Here is a 16,935-nt window from a genome sequence, read left to right as displayed (position 1 = left end):
GCGAGCTCTCCTCTGCCATCTTCCTCCCCGATGACGGCAACGAACAGGCCAGATCCCTGTGCCCTCCGTCGTTGGTCCCTTGTTCTTCTCACCGGTCGAATCTGTCGAGGGGACGGCTGCCATACCGTACATGAAGTATCACCGCGAGCAGACGTGGACAGGACCGGACTGGCCCACTTGCCAAGCATCAGAGCCCAAGCCGTGGCCTCCTGCGAGCCTCCTGCGAGCCTCCTGCGCATCCCCAGGTAGGTACATCAACATACTTCCCAAGGAGCTCGGCGAGGACAGGTACCATCTGCGTATAGGCAGTGCCGTGCAACCTTCTCCCCCACTCTGCCGCGCATTTTGGTTCCAGAAAATGGGTAAGCTTTCAAGAGGCTGTCCCGTCTCGACCTCTCAAATATGCCGGCGCCACCCACCGACTACTCTCTGCCATCACATCTCTCTTCTTTGCTTCCAAAGCTTCCCGCTCACACTTTGCAACACGAACTACACGAACATTGGGATCGTTCAGGCGGCTGTTGTGTCTTCTCTCTAGTATCTCTATCTCATCCTCATTCATTCCCCCGCGCCTCCTTCACTATCCAAGTGCAACCTTTACGTGAGGCATACCTGCCGTCCAACAGTGTCGGCCCCCCAGATCCAAGACCACAGAGCCCTTTCTCGACTCACCACTCACCTGCCCCGCCTGTGCCGCTTGGATCGACCTGCCCTCGGTTGCTCAAACTCCTCCAACTCCTCACTGGGGTGTATTGTAGACCAACGGGTACCAGTGAGTTCTCATGATCTTGTGTTACCGACAGGCCGGTCGGCTGCTGACATCAAGCAGCCTGTTCTGGCCGCACAACCACTCGCCCGCGCCCAATAGGGTCGGGTCACGTACTCGGCGGGCGCTCGCAAGATGATCCCGCAACTTAGCAACATGAACCACACCGAGGAGGAACAAGACGATACCTGGGTCCTCGTTGGAGAAGGAGTGTACTTCGGAAAGAGGAGGCCACAATTTGAGGAATGCAACATCTCGCCGACCCAAGATTCTGCTGGAATCATTGATAATGAAGCCCTGTCCTGCAAGCCGACACACACCAACTGCTGTGCCCCCACTGTCGACGGCGTGTTACACAGCGTTAAGGCTACGGATCCGAACCCCACTCCCGACCCAAAGGTGGAGTTTGCCGAATCGACGGCGACCGGTCTGACATTCAGCGCTCCTGAGGACGTCAGCAGCGACCCGCAACCACGCACACCCGCCGAGGACAACAATCAGCTCCAACCACTCACCCGGGCCAATCTTGGGCCAAACAGCACGCCGGGGCTGATCAGAGACATCCCGGCATGGATCAACGGCGAACTGAGCTGGCTGCGCGTCGCCGCCGCCGGCGACCAGGCCAGCGTAATGGCCTTTGGGAGGGGTACGACCTGCCACAGCAGCGACGGCAGCCTCGACTTCGTCTTCATCCCGGCGCAGCCTTCGAGCTTCGGGCGTGATGCGCTGGCGATAGGGACGGTGTTTGATCATCTGCCCCACACGCAGAGTTACAGCCTCGAGGTGGAGCTCGACGATGCCTGAGACTCCCTGGCGAAAGCCGTTCAAGAAATGTTCCTGACCGCGTTTTCTGTACGGCTTGCTTACTGCATGCCAATATCGACTTGCCAGTCCCACACCTCGCCATGCGACACGCCATCCCCCCCCCCCCGGCGGCGCCTCGGTTCCTCCTTCTCTCCCTCTCTCGACCTCAACAGGTCTTCGTGTTGTTCCCTTCCAGTTCTTGGTCTGTACACATATTGGGGAGGGTTGCTGTCTCAAAAGCTTTCTGGTCCGGCGGCCCCTTGCGATTTCCCCACAGTATTGCGACGTGTGCTTATTGACGAGTTTTGGAGGTTTCCTTGGTTTTAACGGCCTCGAGTTGATCAGTGATTGTTTTTATCCCCCGTTGAATCTCACGTAGATATAGGTTCCCATCAGCTCTATCCGACACGGCAGATAATCTGGCAGATTTGGGGCGTTTGTTGTTATTCCAAGAGTAAGCCGGGAGAGGGAGGAATCCTAACGAAACACACCGGAATTTTAGAAGTGTAAGATACCCAGAATTGATTTCACAGTCATTTTCAGACACGTGAATGCCTGTAGGGGAGTCTCAGTTTCATGGCAAGGGGGAACGACACTCAATGGCCATGCGCTGCTGGCAGTTGGCATCTGACAGGTCACTTGCAGCTGTAGTGGAAAGCATGTTTCTTCCGAGCCTCTTCACACATGTGCCGAGGATGGAGGAGAGAACAACACCGGTGCTAGCTCAACTTGCCTCGGGGTGGCTGGTATCACTGACCATGCTCGCCGCGAAAATCTAGGAACCAAAGCCCTGGAGGTCGGGTGATGGCCTGAGTGCTTGTCATTCTAAAGCAGGTCTCTCAACATGCTTTCCTCCTTTGCCTCACACCCACTGGCAAGATAAAGAATACCTGGTCAACACCACCACCAACACCATTTCCCTCACTTTTCTGCCTCATTCGCAACATAAACCTGGACCCTCTCCACAAGCGGGTTGACCCAATCCTCTGACCACCTCCCGGGTGATACGTCCAATTCGTCGAAGACCAGGTGAAGCAACACCTCGGCATTGGTTAGTTGCCGCGGCGTGGTCATCAAGCCGGGCGTAGTGGCCTCCCTCTGCTGCATATCAGGATCCGCCCCTCTGGCCCCACCGACGCTGCTGCTGCCACCGCTGCCAGCGCCCCCGGCAGGGGCAGGATCGTCCCGGGAATCGTCGCCACTGCGCCACGGCACGAGCGCCTCCGGCACAGACTCGGCGGGGATCTCAACGGCAGCTCTCCATGGGCCCCGTGCGGCGCGGCAGCCGTCGGGCGCATCGCCTAGGCACCTGTCGACGTGTGTCGCGCGGGAGAAATCGGGGGACTCTGTAGTAGGGAGGGCGTCGCAGAAGTAGATCCCTACCTTGACCGGGTGGACGAGGTACTATAACATGCGGAGTCAGCAACTGGAGTGTCGGGGATGGGGGTGTGTGCGCAACGGGGAGGAACAACCAAGTTATTTGCCTCGCAAGGGCCTTGAGGCACATGGTATCCTCCATCAGATGAGAGAGGTATTTGGAAGCTACTTACGTCCGGCAGGGCGACTGTATGTTCCCAGTCGAGAACAGCGCGGATCGCATACTCCTCTCCCAGCACGTTAATGTCATCGCTATCGCCATCGCCATCGATCTGGGTCTGTGCCCGCCGCGAAATCATCAAGTTCGAGCAGTGGAGGTCGGGGTGGAAGATGTACGTCCGCATTCGCTTCTGCTGTTCTGGGGTGAGCTTGTCCACCAGCCACGGTACGACGATATCACGGAGCTTTGAGACCTGGTCATGAGCGGTCTCTACATCAGCCTTCGTGTACCAGGAGTGCGGCCGATTGCCATCTTCCGAGGAATCATCTGTGTCGGTCACCGAGTCAGTGGTCGCGGTCGTTGTCGAAGTGGTGTCATTGGCCTCAGAAGAAGCTGGGCTCGTCGGGAGTTTTGGCTGGTCGTCGTCGACGCGGAGGGCCTCATCATTAGACTCTCGCAGCCACATGGCAAGAATCGCATTCGAAAACTCGCTCACTGAGTGGAAGAGACCGCGGAGCAAGGGAAGCCTTGGGTCACCACCATCGCCATCATGCCTCTGATGGTACAAGATCCTCCGGCCTCTGATGAAGTGGCGGTCCGAGACTGGGCCCAGGGCAAAATCATGTTTCTCAAAATCCCAGTACAGACTGCCAATCCTGTCGATGCAGTCACCGGATGGCTGGCCTCGATGAGAATGGTGCCCTTCTGAACGTAACAAGGCGAGTGTTTCCTCCAGATGGCGGAGGCCGTTGAGACTCGGATCCGGAAGAGGACTGCCACAGATCCTGTGGCGATGAGCCTGCCACTGCTGCCTGTTCCTCCTGGCTTGCGGGACAGCACCGACAGCGAAGTGTGTAAAGTTCATTATGCAACCCACTATTGAAGGGCTCGATCCGTGCCGTTGCTGCTTCTTGGTCCCCGCCATCCGCCGAGAAGCACTCAGGTAGTATGCCGTGAAGCACCATCTCCCCAACAAGGAGGCTCACATCATCAGGCGTCGGCTTCTTCAGCCAATGATAATTCCAGAGGCCAGCATCATCAGGATCGCGGTCTCACTTGATCCAGCGTTGTGCCTCCTGATATGCCTCGAGTGGTGGACGAGGCCCTGGGTGTTTCTCACAGCCCTGCGGAATGACACGGAGTGGGAACCCAGAGGGATGTAGACCTGATGACTGAGCCCGGCATGGTTGACCTTCAGTCGAGTGGTCCTGGGTGACGAAAGAAGAGACGGGGACGGAGAAAGTTGAGAAGACATGGTTTCTGTATCATGCAGTTGTCGTTGGTCTTGTTGATGTTGACCTTCTGCAGTTGGGTAGTCAAAATAAGATCTGTAGTGCGGTAGGAAATCAGACACAACACAGGCTGTGTTTCGGCTACCTAATAAGGAGAGAAAGCAGGAGACGAAATGGCCGGCAAACTAGGCTATAAGTCTTTGGGGAAGTGATATGTGACAGGAGGATCCAGTAAATGCCACTATTCACCGTACCAGAAGCTCGAGTCAATGAACACGCTCAGATTAGCTCGACTTTTAATTACTTCACCGTCCCGTTTTTGATCATCGGTCCTCTGATCCTGCATCAGTGCTGGCAAACCAAAAAGTATATCCATCATTTCATGTGAATTCTAGGTCCCATTGGATGGAGGAATAAGGGAAGCAGCTGAGGTTGCAAACATATTCACTGTTCACTTAGTTGGTTGGTCTATCCGTACCGTTTGTTTGTTTGTCTTTAAACGTGGGGTTTGCTTCCCTTTCCCCCATAAATTTCTTCCCTTGGAGCCACCCACATCTCACTTATTTCCAACTCCTACTATCTTCACTTATGCCCCATGTTTTGTTCTACTGCATCCACCTATACCATACCGCTCAGCACGCCGCATCTGACTAAACCCTCGAGCACATGGTGGCAGTGACGACGTCCAGCAGAAGTAAATAAGGACGGAAAGAAAGTAGACCAAGCAGGACACCAAAGTGAAGAGACTATAAGCAGGCGACACCACCTTGCTCATTTGGTGGGTTTAAGGAAGAGCAAAATTCCACACATATGTCTGTGTATCTAAGACTCTATGTGGGCACCACGCTCTTCACCCTGACTGACAAGTTGGCAATCATCATTAAGTGAATGGGATGTAGTTCTCCCCAACTTTCTCCAAACCAGAACCCCTGAATTACTGCCGGGACATCCCTATCACCGTCTGTTCACCGCCGAGCGAGGACACAGATGGCGAGGCTTGCTTTAGCTTCGGCTGCATGGAAGCCAATGTGACTCGGGCCAAAGCCAAGTCTGGCCCATGCTGCCCGCCCCAAAGCCTTCCCTGCACACCCCGCAGATCATCTCCGCGATGTCGTCGTCCACTGCCCCACGACCCCCATTTTAGCTTCTCAGGGGCATAGTCGATTCTAGCCCTGGGGCAATTTAGCCTAATGTCGCACGCGAGATGACATTTTGTTTCCATAATGCCGGGACGGGGTCATTTAAGCTTCGTCATGTGTATAAACTCAACCGGAGCCCCGGGCTTCGTCCGATCGTCCCAGTAATGTCGTGCGCATTCGTCCTGTTGGATACTTGCCCGAGGCGTTGTTGTGTTGCAGTATAGATCCCCAATGGCTGGCTCTGTGTTCAAGGTGGCCTTCGCGGCTCTCCTTCTGTTCCAATCATGGACAGCAGCATACGTCAAGAGGCAGAAAGAGGACCAATGGGTTGACATCTGGGGAACCATGCCCCAGCTCGTCGAGCCGGCCAACCTGCCTCCTGCACCATATGCAAGTATTTTCCGTGTCCTCCGGAGACACTTTGCCGCTCGGGTTTGACAGTGACAAAAGCTGACCAGTTCCAACAGAATGCCACGGGCGTAGTCTTCCAGGATGCCACGCTCCGCCAGACAATCTTCCTCACACAGTCGGCCCCTAAAATCCGCCTCGTCATCTCGAACGCCTTTGGCGGCTCAGACCTGCCCATCACAGCAGCCACCATCGCGGTGCCCCTGAACGGCTCGGCCGGGACCGCTGCCATCAAGCCTGAGACCCTGGTGCCGCTCACCTTCTCCGGCGGCCTGCCCAACTTCACCATCCCCAATGGGGCGCGTGTGATCTCAGATCCGATCGACTACCCGGTGACGGCCCAGCAGATCCTGACCATCTCCCTGTACCTCTCGGCAGGGCAGACAACCAACAGCATCACGGGCCACCCGGGCAGCAGGACGACCTCCTTCTACGCGCAGGGCAACCAGACCGGCACGGCGGACCTCTCAACCGACCCGGCCACCCAGAGCAGCGCGCACTGGTACTTCATCTCGGCGGTGGAGGGCTACCTCCCCACGTCATCCAGCTCCGGTGCCCTCGCCATCGTGGGCGACAGCATCACCGACGGCCGGGGCAGCACGACGGACCGCAACGACCGGTGGCCCGACGACCTGGTGCGGCGGCTGCAGGCCGCCAACGCGACGTCCCTGCAGCGCGGGCTCGCCGTCGTCAACCAGGCCGCGGGCGGCAACCGCGTGCTCGCCGACGGGCTGGGCCCCAACGCGCTGGGGCGGATCGACAGGGACGTGCTCGCGCACTCGGGCGTGCGCTACGTGCTGCTGTTCGAGGGCGTCAACGACATCGGCACCGCGGCCGCGACCGCCGCGGCGCAGGGGGCCATCGGCGACAGGCTTCTTGCGGCGTACGCGCAGGTCATCGGCCTGGCTCGCGCAAAGGGGCTGGCTGTCTTTGGGGCGACCATCACGCCTTTCAGCGGGAACAGCTCGGTGCAGGCGTACAGCGACCCGGCGAGGGAGGTGACGCGGCAGAGGGTGAACGAGTGGATTCGGACTTCGGGCCGGTTCGATGCGGTGGTCGACTTCGATGCTGCTGTGAGGGACCCTGCGAATAAGACGATGCTGAATCCGCTGTATGACAGTGGGGATTATCTGCACCTCAACCCGGCTGGGTATGTAGCCATGGCCCAGGCGGTGGATCTGAGCCTGTTTGAGAAGTTCAAGGACGGCGTTGACGACGAAGTATAAGGCTGGAAGCGAGCATGACGAGGTTCAGGGGAGCACATAGAACGTGGAGAAGATGAGAAAAGACAGAGACAGTCCGTAAGCTGGGTCGAGTCCTGACCACGTCAGAGTCGGGCTTCATATAATATAGCCCAAGTAGACCATCAGCCGCAATCAAGGAAGTTGAGGCTGCACGGGTGGACCCTCAGCTGCATGTAGCCTCTGGTTGTTTTGTACTCATTGGTTGTCGACTATGACATGCCTGTTTAGCTTCCGAAGGACTTGCCCAATGATCTGGGAAAGGAACGGAAAGAAGGTGACGGAGCAACACGGCTCTACATAGCCACTGGCTGACGGTTACTTTTGTCTTTGGTGGTATTCTTGGCCTAGCCCTCTCGTAAACGCCACGCACATGCATGCATACATCATCCTCCCAGCCAGCAAGCACCCCCTCCCCGTCTTCCTACTTTACAGCCCACTCCAGCCTGGTGTACTTTCCCCGTCCTCGGCCCAATGTCTACATCCAGAGCCTTGCTGTCCCATCACTTCCAGCCGAGAAGAGCCAAGGCTCCCTCGGGTGCCAGTCGACGTCCATCACACCCAGCGAGCTGACGACCTTGTGCCCGCTCAGTGTCTTGAGCGGCACAATTGTCGCATTCTCCATCAGATCCGTGACAACCTTTCCGTGGAATATCTGTAGTGTGCCATCGTCTGAAGCATCGGCAAACAGCGGCAGATCCCTGTGGTACTTGACTGCACGGATAGCCTTGGGATGGAAACGCATGGTTTTGTGTGGCCGCGCCGATAGCTCCAGGTCGTGCCAGAGTAGCCTGCGGTCGTACGAGCCAACGATCAGATTGTCGCCGCCCGAGTGAATGTCGAAAGATGAAATCCACCGTGCGCCGGGTTGTATGGTTTTGATGAGCTCAAGCTTCTGCAGATCATAACAGCGGATCATGCGCTGAGTGGCGACAAAGAAGAGAGGCCGCGAGGGGTGGAAGTGTGCTGCTTGTGCGAGACCTGAGAGTTTCCGGAATGGTATCTGCGTCAGGTGCTTGGACAAGGTGTGGATGGCGACAGAGCTCCTCTGGCCTGTTGGTGAGACGCTGCAGAAGTGATCGCCACGTCTGTGCCAGTCTATCCCTTTCACTGTTGATCTAACAGTGACCCTCACAAGGACTCCCTCGTCCTCAAGCTTCGAACCTGGTCGCGCCCATTTCGCAGCTGGCTCCTTGGTCTTGTCGATCGCCGGGTTGGAGGCCTTGCCGCTGGCCGCGTAGCCAAACCCGGCATCCACGATGTTCCGGCTTGCCTGCTCGAGTTGGGGGTTGATCACAGAAGGAACGATCAAATAAATATCCTCTTCAGCAGCTGCAGCTAGGACGAAGGCGTCCTTCGTAGGCCGCCATTTGACCACATTGACAGGCTCGTCACTGCTGAGCCTGGCACTCCAGACCTGTCGTCCTGTCAATATTTCCCAGACTCTCACTGTGCCATCGTCACCACCAGTCGCAAGCCAGCATCCGCTGGGGTCCACAGCCAGCGTACGCACACGGCCCTCATGGCCTCGAAATATCGTTTGGCAGACTGTGGGGAAAGGTTTCAAGTCCTCCGGCCTTGGCAGCTTGGGAAGAAGCGAGTTCGGGTCGATGTTGAGTTTGTTCTTCCGCACGCGAGGCGCGAGATAAAGGTCCAGAGACCGCTCGAAGCGCTCGTTGACAAACATATCGTACCCAGGAACCTTCCGTAGGGAGTTGTACTTGCTGGGCAGATACTCTCTCTCACGGTCCTCAGGGTCCTGTTCCTCCCAGGCTTTCCTCTCCTCCTCAGTCGGCAGGTACTCGGGCGGTGGGTTGTAGCTGAGATCGTAACCTGGTGGCGCAAGTTTCGGCGCAGGAAGGTGCATAACATGGGGATCTCTAGGTTGTTCGTCCTTCCACAGATCAAAGTGCACTTCCTCCTCTTCTTCTTCCTCACGCTCCTCCGGTGGCTTGTATGGCAATATTCTACCCTCTCTAATAGCACGGACCAACTTCATGATCCTCTTCTGCTCACTCTTGGATGGAAGGAATCGGCGTTTTGGCTCCGGGGCGGCGCTCAGAGGCATGATCTCCTCGTGGCTGGTGAACCATTCGACGGTGTCCTGCGAGATGTTAGCAGTGATCTCAACTTGTCGGCATGGCGACAATACGTACAGGGTATGGGTTGTAGCCGTCCGGAAGCTCATTAGTTTGAATCTTCTTGATGAGCTCCAACTCGTCCCGGCTGAGGTTCAAAGGCTTTCCGGTGGCGGGGTCTGTGAGGCCAGTCCATCCCTTGGGCACCTCAATGCTATCGAGGAGGGCATCTAGAGCTTCACCAGCGGCAGGGCGCATGATCTTCTTGCCATTGATGTCATATCCGATGTGAGGATAGGAATCGTAGAATTTGAGGTCAATGTTGCCAATCGTGTTGACGGGCTCGTTCGCATCGGTGTCGTCCGAATCGTAGACTGCATCTATTTCATCGTAGACGTACTTCTCGTTTCCATTGGCATCCGTCTCGACACGATAGTTACGAAGGCCATCATCTTCTTGATTTGCGTTGGGTGGGTCGAGCCCAGGTTCCTGGCCGGGCTCCAACGGTGGCACTTTCAGGGAGGACCCATCGTCGTCGTCAGAGGGTATATCGTCGCTATGAAGCGCATCGTCTTCGTCTGGGTCCTCGGAGCCTTCTTCATCGTCATCCTCGCCGTCGAAACCGGCCTCATTCCTGGATTGCTCGGAGTCTGAGTCGTCTTCACCTGCGGACAGTGCACCCTCAAGCTGGGCGTCTCCGAACCCATCTTCGTCAGAATCCGCATCTTCAGCTTTTTGTTCAGGTTCTTCCTTAGCTTCCTCCACGGGCGAATTCGCTTTACGCTTGAGGGGAGAGGGTTCACGGTTCTTGGGTGGTCGACCACGTCTTACGGGAGACGCAGTGCTCTTGGACGACGAAGCATTTGTCTTGGCCGAGGAGGAAGCGTTGGCCTTTGGGGTCGGGGCCTTGCGGGGTGTTTCCACGACCTCAGGTTGGGGAATTACGCCATCTGCCGATAGCGTCTTGATCCCGGACCTCAGCCTCATCGTGATGCCGTTCATTAGTGAGGTGGAAGCAAATTGCTGTAGGTACCTCAAATTCGTTGGTCGTAATCTTCCTGCAAGAAGCCTTCTCTTGAGAGGGAGTTGGGAACTTTTTTTCCTTTTCTGCCGCGATCTGTACCTTGGCTTGGTATCTGGGCGGTGAGCTGATTAGGCTAGCCTGGCTGCAGGGGTGCTCGCTTACACGGTACTCAGCCCAGGATTGGCGAGCACCTCGCTGGGCCCACTCTCGGCACAAGTGCCAGAAGGTGTCTTGATAATGTATCTACAGTCCCACATTGAATCCCAGGGGGATAAAGACATCCTGATTGCTATTCGTACGGAAACAGCGTGACATTTAAATCCAGTGCACTGGCCTAAGCACTGAGAAGCTTTCCGGCTCGTCATGTTGCATAGAAATATAGATTGGAATTCCCAAGTTCTTGTGCTGAGCAGCAACATGCCCCTTATTTTAATTCATGGGGAAACGATGACGCCAGGTTAGTCGGTCCTTGGAAATGCAATCGTGGGCAGAGCGTCTGATTCAAATTCAAGCCAGCAGGCCAAACCCAGACGGCAACCAACATTGCACGTGCCAAAATTCATAGGTACAGCATCTTGATCATGTTCCAACATACAGTGTGCTCGTCCATCATGGGGCACTAAGGGGCGAAGCAGCTTGGATTGGACATGGATTATATATTTCAGCGACGGGTCTAGCCTGTCGTCTCCTGCCCAACAGCAATCGATGCTGGTCTCGCTGAGTTACTTGGCCCGCCGTTTCATTTGTTTTTGCGAAACCGAAAGCTACGTTCCAGTTTGCGGCGTCATGAGAAGTTTAAACGTCAAAGAATGCAGCACAGCTGGAAGTTCAAAACATTGTTTATGATCCAGAATTCTACCCTCTCCGATTTTGTTTGCTTTAGATGTCGAACATATGGATTCAAAAACGAAAATCTCAAAAACGTAGTCAGATATTTAGCAGACCAGGTGGACAAGTAGACGTACTCAGAGCGGCCACGGGCACGGACCACCGCGCGCCCCACACCCCTGACGCCAAGGGACGGGCCCCTCGCAGCTTACATATACTCAAGGTAGCCTGGAGACCTGCCATGCTCGACTCACCAACAGCCATATATACATGCAAACACTCATATCTGAAGGCCCATTGTTTATTTCACCACATACTGTAAATTCTGCCACGGGCACTGCTTATCAGTGCAGGAACCCAAAATCATATCATGAGCGCTCTATCGAATCCGCCAAAGGTCCAGACTGGGCCCCCGTCCGGAGCAGGCCCAGTTAGGCACCGAGCCTGCGATGACTGCCGTTCGTTTTCATTCCACGTGCATCCTCATCCCCTACGAACCCTTCATCTGACACCGTTGTAGGTTCTCGTAAGCTTGCATGTACCAAGGAGCCGGATGGATGTTCACGCTGCAAAAGAGAAGGCATTGTCTGCCACTACTCAGCCCAGAAGCAGATGGGCAGGCCGAGGAAGAAGCCTAATGCTGATAGTACGAGTGCGAGTGCCAAACCGGCACCTACGGTGTCAACAAGTGCCCCGGCCCAGCAGGGTTCATCCGGTACCACGCCAGAGGAGTCTACGGTGGCCGCACCGGACATGCTGATGGACCTTGACCCATCGTCGTTCATAGATCCGGGCTTGGGCGCTACTTCCGATGGAGGCTTGTTGGACCTGCTCGGCCCGGACTTTGTCTCAACCCAGCCCTTCCATGCACAAGAGTGGCAGCCCAAGATGAACCCACTAGAACGGGATATCTGGAGCTTTGATATCAACTTTGACAACCATTATCCGCCTCCACCGCCAGCGGAGCACAGCGGCACAGGCGCGCAACTCCCGCCGCCGCTCAGCTTCGGCACTCCCAGCCTGTCATCACAGGGTGCAACAACCCCTGAGAATGCCAACACATCCACGACAGCCGCACCGGGGACCTGTGGCTGCCTTGCGAGCCTGTACCTTGCCCTCGACGGCCTCACTAATCTCCCCACGGAGGTCGAACCTGCGATCCGGGCAGCCCGGAGCTCGACCAAGGCAGCCCACGAAAGCACCCACTGCCGGGTCTGCTGCCCGCCGCTGACAGAGAGCATGAGGATCACCATGTCGTCCTTCCAGAACATGATGATCCTCGGCGCGCTATTCCCATCCGTTGTCGACGCCTACCGCCGGATCCTCGACATGATCGAGATCGAGACGGCCCGCGCCATCTGCGAGCGCCGCCAGATACACTTCTCGCTGCCCGAGTACGGCGGCGTGTGGGGCCAGCTCGGCTCGGACGAGAACATCTGCAGCACGGCCAGCCAGTACGACAACGTGACCCTCGAGCCGGCCATGTGGCGGCTCACCGTCCGCGCCCTGCTCAAGGTCGACGTCTACGGCGTGAACTGCGGGCCAGAGGGCCCCGGGAGCAAGACCCTGCGCTTCTCGCAGATGGGCCTCAAGGACATTGTCGCGCAGCTGGAGGAGAGGAGCCGAGCCCGGCATGCCGAGGTTGATGCCCTGCTGGAGGCTGGTTTGCCGGGGCCGGTGGGGCCCGCGGGCGTGCGCGCGCAGCATTCGCTCGGCGAAGAGCCGCACTGCAAGAGGATAATCAAGATCGCGAAGGACGCCATAGCATCATTGGATATTCCTTGACGGAACGACTGAATACTGTTTCAACTTCATCAGGTCCCCTGGACCCTGCAGCGGCTGGACCGGATACAGCAATGCATATGGGCATCGAGGTCCTGAGCGAGACACGGCCTGACGAGGTCGATTGTGCTCGCCGCATTGGCTTGATGCAGCCGACGCGACCGTCAAACATGCACGATCATAACCGTCGTTGAGTCGACAGCCCGGTCAGTCGCGGAATGGGGACAACAGGGCCCCAGCGGCCCTGAGAGCACACGGAGGAGGCCAAGTCGGAGGGCTATCCCGAGTCACCCGCGCTGCATGACCGTTGGCTGGGCCAAGTTAGAAACGACCGTAACAACCCTGCCGGCGACATAAGATCTGGTGGTGTCAAACTTCCCAGCCATGCCCGTCGCATGCGGTGATAGTCGCCATCCGCGATCGAGGGTGGTGAAGCCCGGTGTCACGTATGTGCTGGAATGGTTGCTGGCGCTGCTTGAGGCGAAGGTTGGTTGTTGTTTAATCGGAAGAGGCCAATATATGATCAGGATTGAGCGTAGAAGTCCGTGTGAGCACACAGATGGACTACCGTGCATTTAGTGAGTGGTCTACTAAGTCCCACTGTTGACGTGACCAACGCCTTGAGGTCTGAGTCTTCAGAGTGCGCCCTGAAGCGTGTCCGTAAAGTACTGGGTGCTGTTATCGCCGCGTGGGAGTCCTGGCCCTGGTACCTTAAGTTACCTTGCAATTCTGCGCAGCCGGTGGTACCTGAGCACACAGATATAAAGCTCTCATGTATGAGAAAGTTTCAAGAAATGGCATTGAAGACATGAGTTGGCAATACGTGCCGCTTTACTTATACTGTACTGAGAGTGATCTATACAACTATATCATCTTGAGAGGCATGCTAAGTCATGTTGTCTTCGGGCGTTTCTTTTCTCATCAATCTCCAGTGAGATGAGCCCGTCTGCCTTGACGTTGTCCGTGTAGCCATAATGTAAACTGGCAGAGCTTCCTCATCACGTTGTCACTCTGGTCGAACTTTGTTTCAACTACATACGTGAAGCGGGGCCTCCAGCGACGAGCATGAATCGATGCAGCGCGGTGAAAGGGCGGGAGATGAAGCGGCTATCCTCTCCTCGACGCAGCAATGGCAACGTCACACCTCGGAGCGTAGATTGGGACTTGACAACTATGCACGGTAGTATCGATTTTGCCCACTCAACCGTAGAACGCCTTTTGGGGGTGATTTCCCACAACTTTGCCGTGCTAGAAAAAGACCCGATCCGCTACACACTGGATCGACTCGTGAGATCTCAGCTTCCCGAACTATTTATCCACTCCTCTACTGCCGCTGGCGCTTCCGCCCCAGCTGTGACTGCTCAAAGCCTCGACGGGCCTAGTACACCTTCTTCTTCTCATCAATGCTGAACTGGCCTGGTCCACTGTTGACCAGGAGCAGGAGACCGCCGACAATGGAGAGGATCTGGAAGAAGTCGTACTTGGCAAAGTCCTTGTGGGGGTGGTGCTCGTGAAGCTGTGGGATTACTGTCAGTACGTTGTCTTTCGGAGTCAAGAGAACGCCACATTGAGGGTGCAGCAACTTACAGTCCAGAAGTTGTTCACCAAGACGTTGAAGACACTCAGGATGAAAACCAGCAGCGTGGCGCTCCACTTCGCCTTGAATCCAACCACAACCATGACGCACGCGACCAGGCCGATGACGGAGACGAGTACCCTCCAGATGGACCACTGTCCACTGAACACGAAGCCGACAAAGAGGAAGATGAGAAGCACACGACCAGCGAACTGGAAGTACATCTTGCGGTCCTTCTCCTCGATCTGGGGCAGGCCGGCGAAGGCCTTGGTCTTTCGGACCCACGAGTCTGACAGGACCATCAGGAGACCGCCCATGACAGACAGGTTGCGCAGGAAGAAGTTGAGGTCGAAGATCAGGCCGTAGCCGAGAGCCTGGGTCACGACAACACCGATGAGACCGGCGACGGCATATTCGGAGTGACGGCGGGCGATGACGAGTACGGAGCAAGCGACCATTGCGAGAACATTGGCGATTAGGAAGAGATGGGTGAGCCCGTTGGGAACTGTGGCACACAAAGTCAGTAAATTGTTGCCAAATATAGAAACTCCCGGTTCTGGAGGATTGGGCGTGCGTACTGTGGCGATAGTCGTGCAGGTACAGAATCTGGTCGCTCCATTGTGTTATTATGCGCAGCGCATCCTCGAGGAACGTCACGACAATGAGAAACCGGCCGATTGCAGGCATGTACCTGTGGTGACTTGTTAGCAACCTGTTCACAGCTCCACAGCTGGCCGACAAGTAACGGCTCGCACTGGCCCTTGTGGGCGCCCGGTGTGGTTCACGTACGGCTTCACTGGCTCGGCAGCAGAATCGAGAAAGTCTTCGATCTTGCTGGTCTGTTGCCTGATGGCGTCCAGAGCGTTGCCACCCTCGGAGGGGCTGTTATTGATTCCGCCATAGCTTGGTGCTCCCATGCCGTAGCCACCTGCATTTCCTCGCATTGTGGCCATCTCGAAAGGCTCCCTTGTCCCTTTTCTTTTCTACCGCAGAGAAGAGGAAGGAGATTGATCCCCGAGGCAGACCTGCTGGTGCGACGGACAGTCGTGGTCGTGATCGTGGTACGAACCAAAACAGGAGGCGCCACAGCAGACCGGAAGAGGAGCTCGAGGAAAAACGAAAGCCGAATGACGTGGTGGACCACAGACAAGACCCAGTCTGGGCTGCGATGTTCGAAGCAAAGGATAAAAAAGATGCAGTTTATCAATGAAGGCAACTGATCAGTCCTTGAGTGAATTAGACTGGACTGGACCCTGACGGCTGGGGAGGTGGAAGGACAGAGAGAGAGGCTGTCTCTGGCGATGGTGTGTGTGTGTGTGTGTGGTGAGCTGTCGAGGCGGAGAAGGCAAAAGTAAGTATTCAAGTCCGAGGCGAGGGTCAGTGGAAGCTGTGGATTAACGACACCTTGTCCTTTCCAATTCAGAGCCGGAGCTTAGCTTGGGATGGCGGGCCGTCAGGGACTAGGCCATCTAGGTCGTGTTAGTCGGAACCGTGGGCCCACCCGCAAAACCACTAGCGATCTGTACCTGTAGCTCCCACCCAACACAAGGTGGGGTTTGTGGGCTGTGGGGCCTGTGTGCCTCTGCAACTCTGTACTCTGGAGCTGTTTCCGAGCACCTCGGTAACATGCCGCCGGCCAACCAGGTTCTGGGTGAAGAGGCCAGCTCAGGGTCAAGACTATCAACATTTTCCTACAGGTCAGACTTGGTAGGAGGTACTCTCCACTTCACGGACCTAACAGTAACAATCGACGGCCTAAGCACGCCATGATATTTCTACGTCTACATATCGGTGTGGGTGTGCATGATCTTTGCGCTTAGTGTTATTGACAGGACCATATTTTGCGGAATGATGAATTCCGCCCCCCTTGGTAAAGACGATGTGATGATTTTTCCAGGAATGGCTAGCGCGACCCACTCCAAAAATCAACATCTCAGGGCATTCATGTTATACCCTTCAAACCCTTTAAATTAAAATCACTTTCCCAGGCTGGCAATTAAATTAAGAAAGGGCCGGCTGGGGCGAGGATGGACGGTGCCGGGAGGTACCGCCGAGCACCACTTGAGGCCCAACCCGGTACTCTTTATGTTCCTTAGAATGAGCGAGATGCGTTTTGATAAGTGACTTTGAATGCCAAGGAGTGCTAAGGAGCGCTAAGATAAAAAGGTGGGACCGCTAGCCATTCCTAGAAAAATCATCACATCTTCTTTACCAGGGGGGGCGGAATTCAGCGTCCCGCATATTTTGTGGGACAGGACCCTGGTCACCTCGCCCTGCGTTTCAAGTCGTCACCCTGCAGACTTCATCCGGGGACTAGGCACTCGGACACTGCGAAGTAGACACCAAGAAGAGAGAGAGCGTGTGTGTGTGAAAGAAAAGAGGCCAACAAGTCCACGTCTAATGTGCTAAGTAACAATCTATCCTCGTTATCTGTCATTGTCACACAACATCCCAACAACCTTCGATCAGGGGCCAGTAAAGCCGCCCGAGCATTTTGCCATAACATGGCTGCCCTCAGAC

General features: G+C 56.0%; 6 protein-coding genes across 6 annotated transcripts; 3 read left to right on the top strand and 3 right to left on the bottom strand.

Annotated features, from left to right (window-relative positions):
- Nucleotides 1–901: 901 nt before the first annotated feature.
- Nucleotides 902–1,570, top strand: INS49_008633 (uncharacterized protein; the record flags this gene model as incomplete). Its single annotated transcript, XM_043169372.1, has 1 exon — nucleotides 902–1,570. The coding sequence occupies one exon, from the start codon at nucleotides 902–904 to the stop codon at nucleotides 1,568–1,570; it is 669 nt and encodes a 222-aa protein (XP_043027052.1).
- A 921-nt stretch (nucleotides 1,571–2,491) lies between these two features.
- INS49_008632 (uncharacterized protein) lies at nucleotides 2,492–4,098 on the bottom strand (the record flags this gene model as incomplete). The annotated part of the gene is made up of 3 exons (XM_043169371.1): nucleotides 2,492–2,974; nucleotides 3,121–3,763; nucleotides 4,094–4,098. The coding sequence occupies 3 exons, from the start codon at nucleotides 4,096–4,098 to the stop codon at nucleotides 2,492–2,494; spliced, it is 1,131 nt and encodes a 376-aa protein (XP_043027051.1).
- Nucleotides 4,099–5,709: 1,611 nt separating this feature from the next.
- INS49_008631 (uncharacterized protein) lies at nucleotides 5,710–7,112 on the top strand (the record flags this gene model as incomplete). The annotated part of the gene is made up of 2 exons (XM_043169370.1): nucleotides 5,710–5,910; nucleotides 5,946–7,112. The coding sequence occupies 2 exons, from the start codon at nucleotides 5,710–5,712 to the stop codon at nucleotides 7,110–7,112; spliced, it is 1,368 nt and encodes a 455-aa protein (XP_043027050.1).
- A 493-nt stretch (nucleotides 7,113–7,605) lies between these two features.
- Nucleotides 7,606–10,192, bottom strand: INS49_008630 (uncharacterized protein; the record flags this gene model as incomplete). Its single annotated transcript, XM_043169369.1, has 2 exons — nucleotides 7,606–9,231; nucleotides 9,284–10,192. 2 exons carry the CDS (start codon nucleotides 10,190–10,192, stop codon nucleotides 7,606–7,608), a joined length of 2,535 nt encoding a protein of 844 aa, XP_043027049.1.
- Nucleotides 10,193–11,669: 1,477 nt separating this feature from the next.
- INS49_008629 (uncharacterized protein) lies at nucleotides 11,670–12,842 on the top strand (the record flags this gene model as incomplete). The annotated part of the gene is made up of 1 exon (XM_043169368.1): nucleotides 11,670–12,842. One exon carries the CDS (start codon nucleotides 11,670–11,672, stop codon nucleotides 12,840–12,842), a length of 1,173 nt encoding a protein of 390 aa, XP_043027048.1.
- Nucleotides 12,843–14,217: 1,375 nt separating this feature from the next.
- Nucleotides 14,218–16,253, bottom strand: INS49_008628 (uncharacterized protein; the record flags this gene model as incomplete). The annotated part of the gene is made up of 5 exons (XM_043169367.1): nucleotides 14,218–14,355; nucleotides 14,427–14,920; nucleotides 14,994–15,106; nucleotides 15,205–15,297; nucleotides 16,201–16,253. 5 exons carry the CDS (start codon nucleotides 16,251–16,253, stop codon nucleotides 14,218–14,220), a joined length of 891 nt encoding a protein of 296 aa, XP_043027047.1.
- Nucleotides 16,254–16,935: the final 682 nt, after the last annotated feature.

This window comes from Diaporthe citri (assembly GCF_014595645.1).
Source record: "Diaporthe citri strain NFHF-8-4 chromosome Unknown scaffold_3, whole genome shotgun sequence".
In the NCBI taxonomy this organism is placed as follows: Eukaryota; Fungi; Ascomycota; class Sordariomycetes; order Diaporthales; family Diaporthaceae; genus Diaporthe; species Diaporthe citri.
This window is presented reverse-complemented; position numbering and strand designations above follow the sequence as displayed.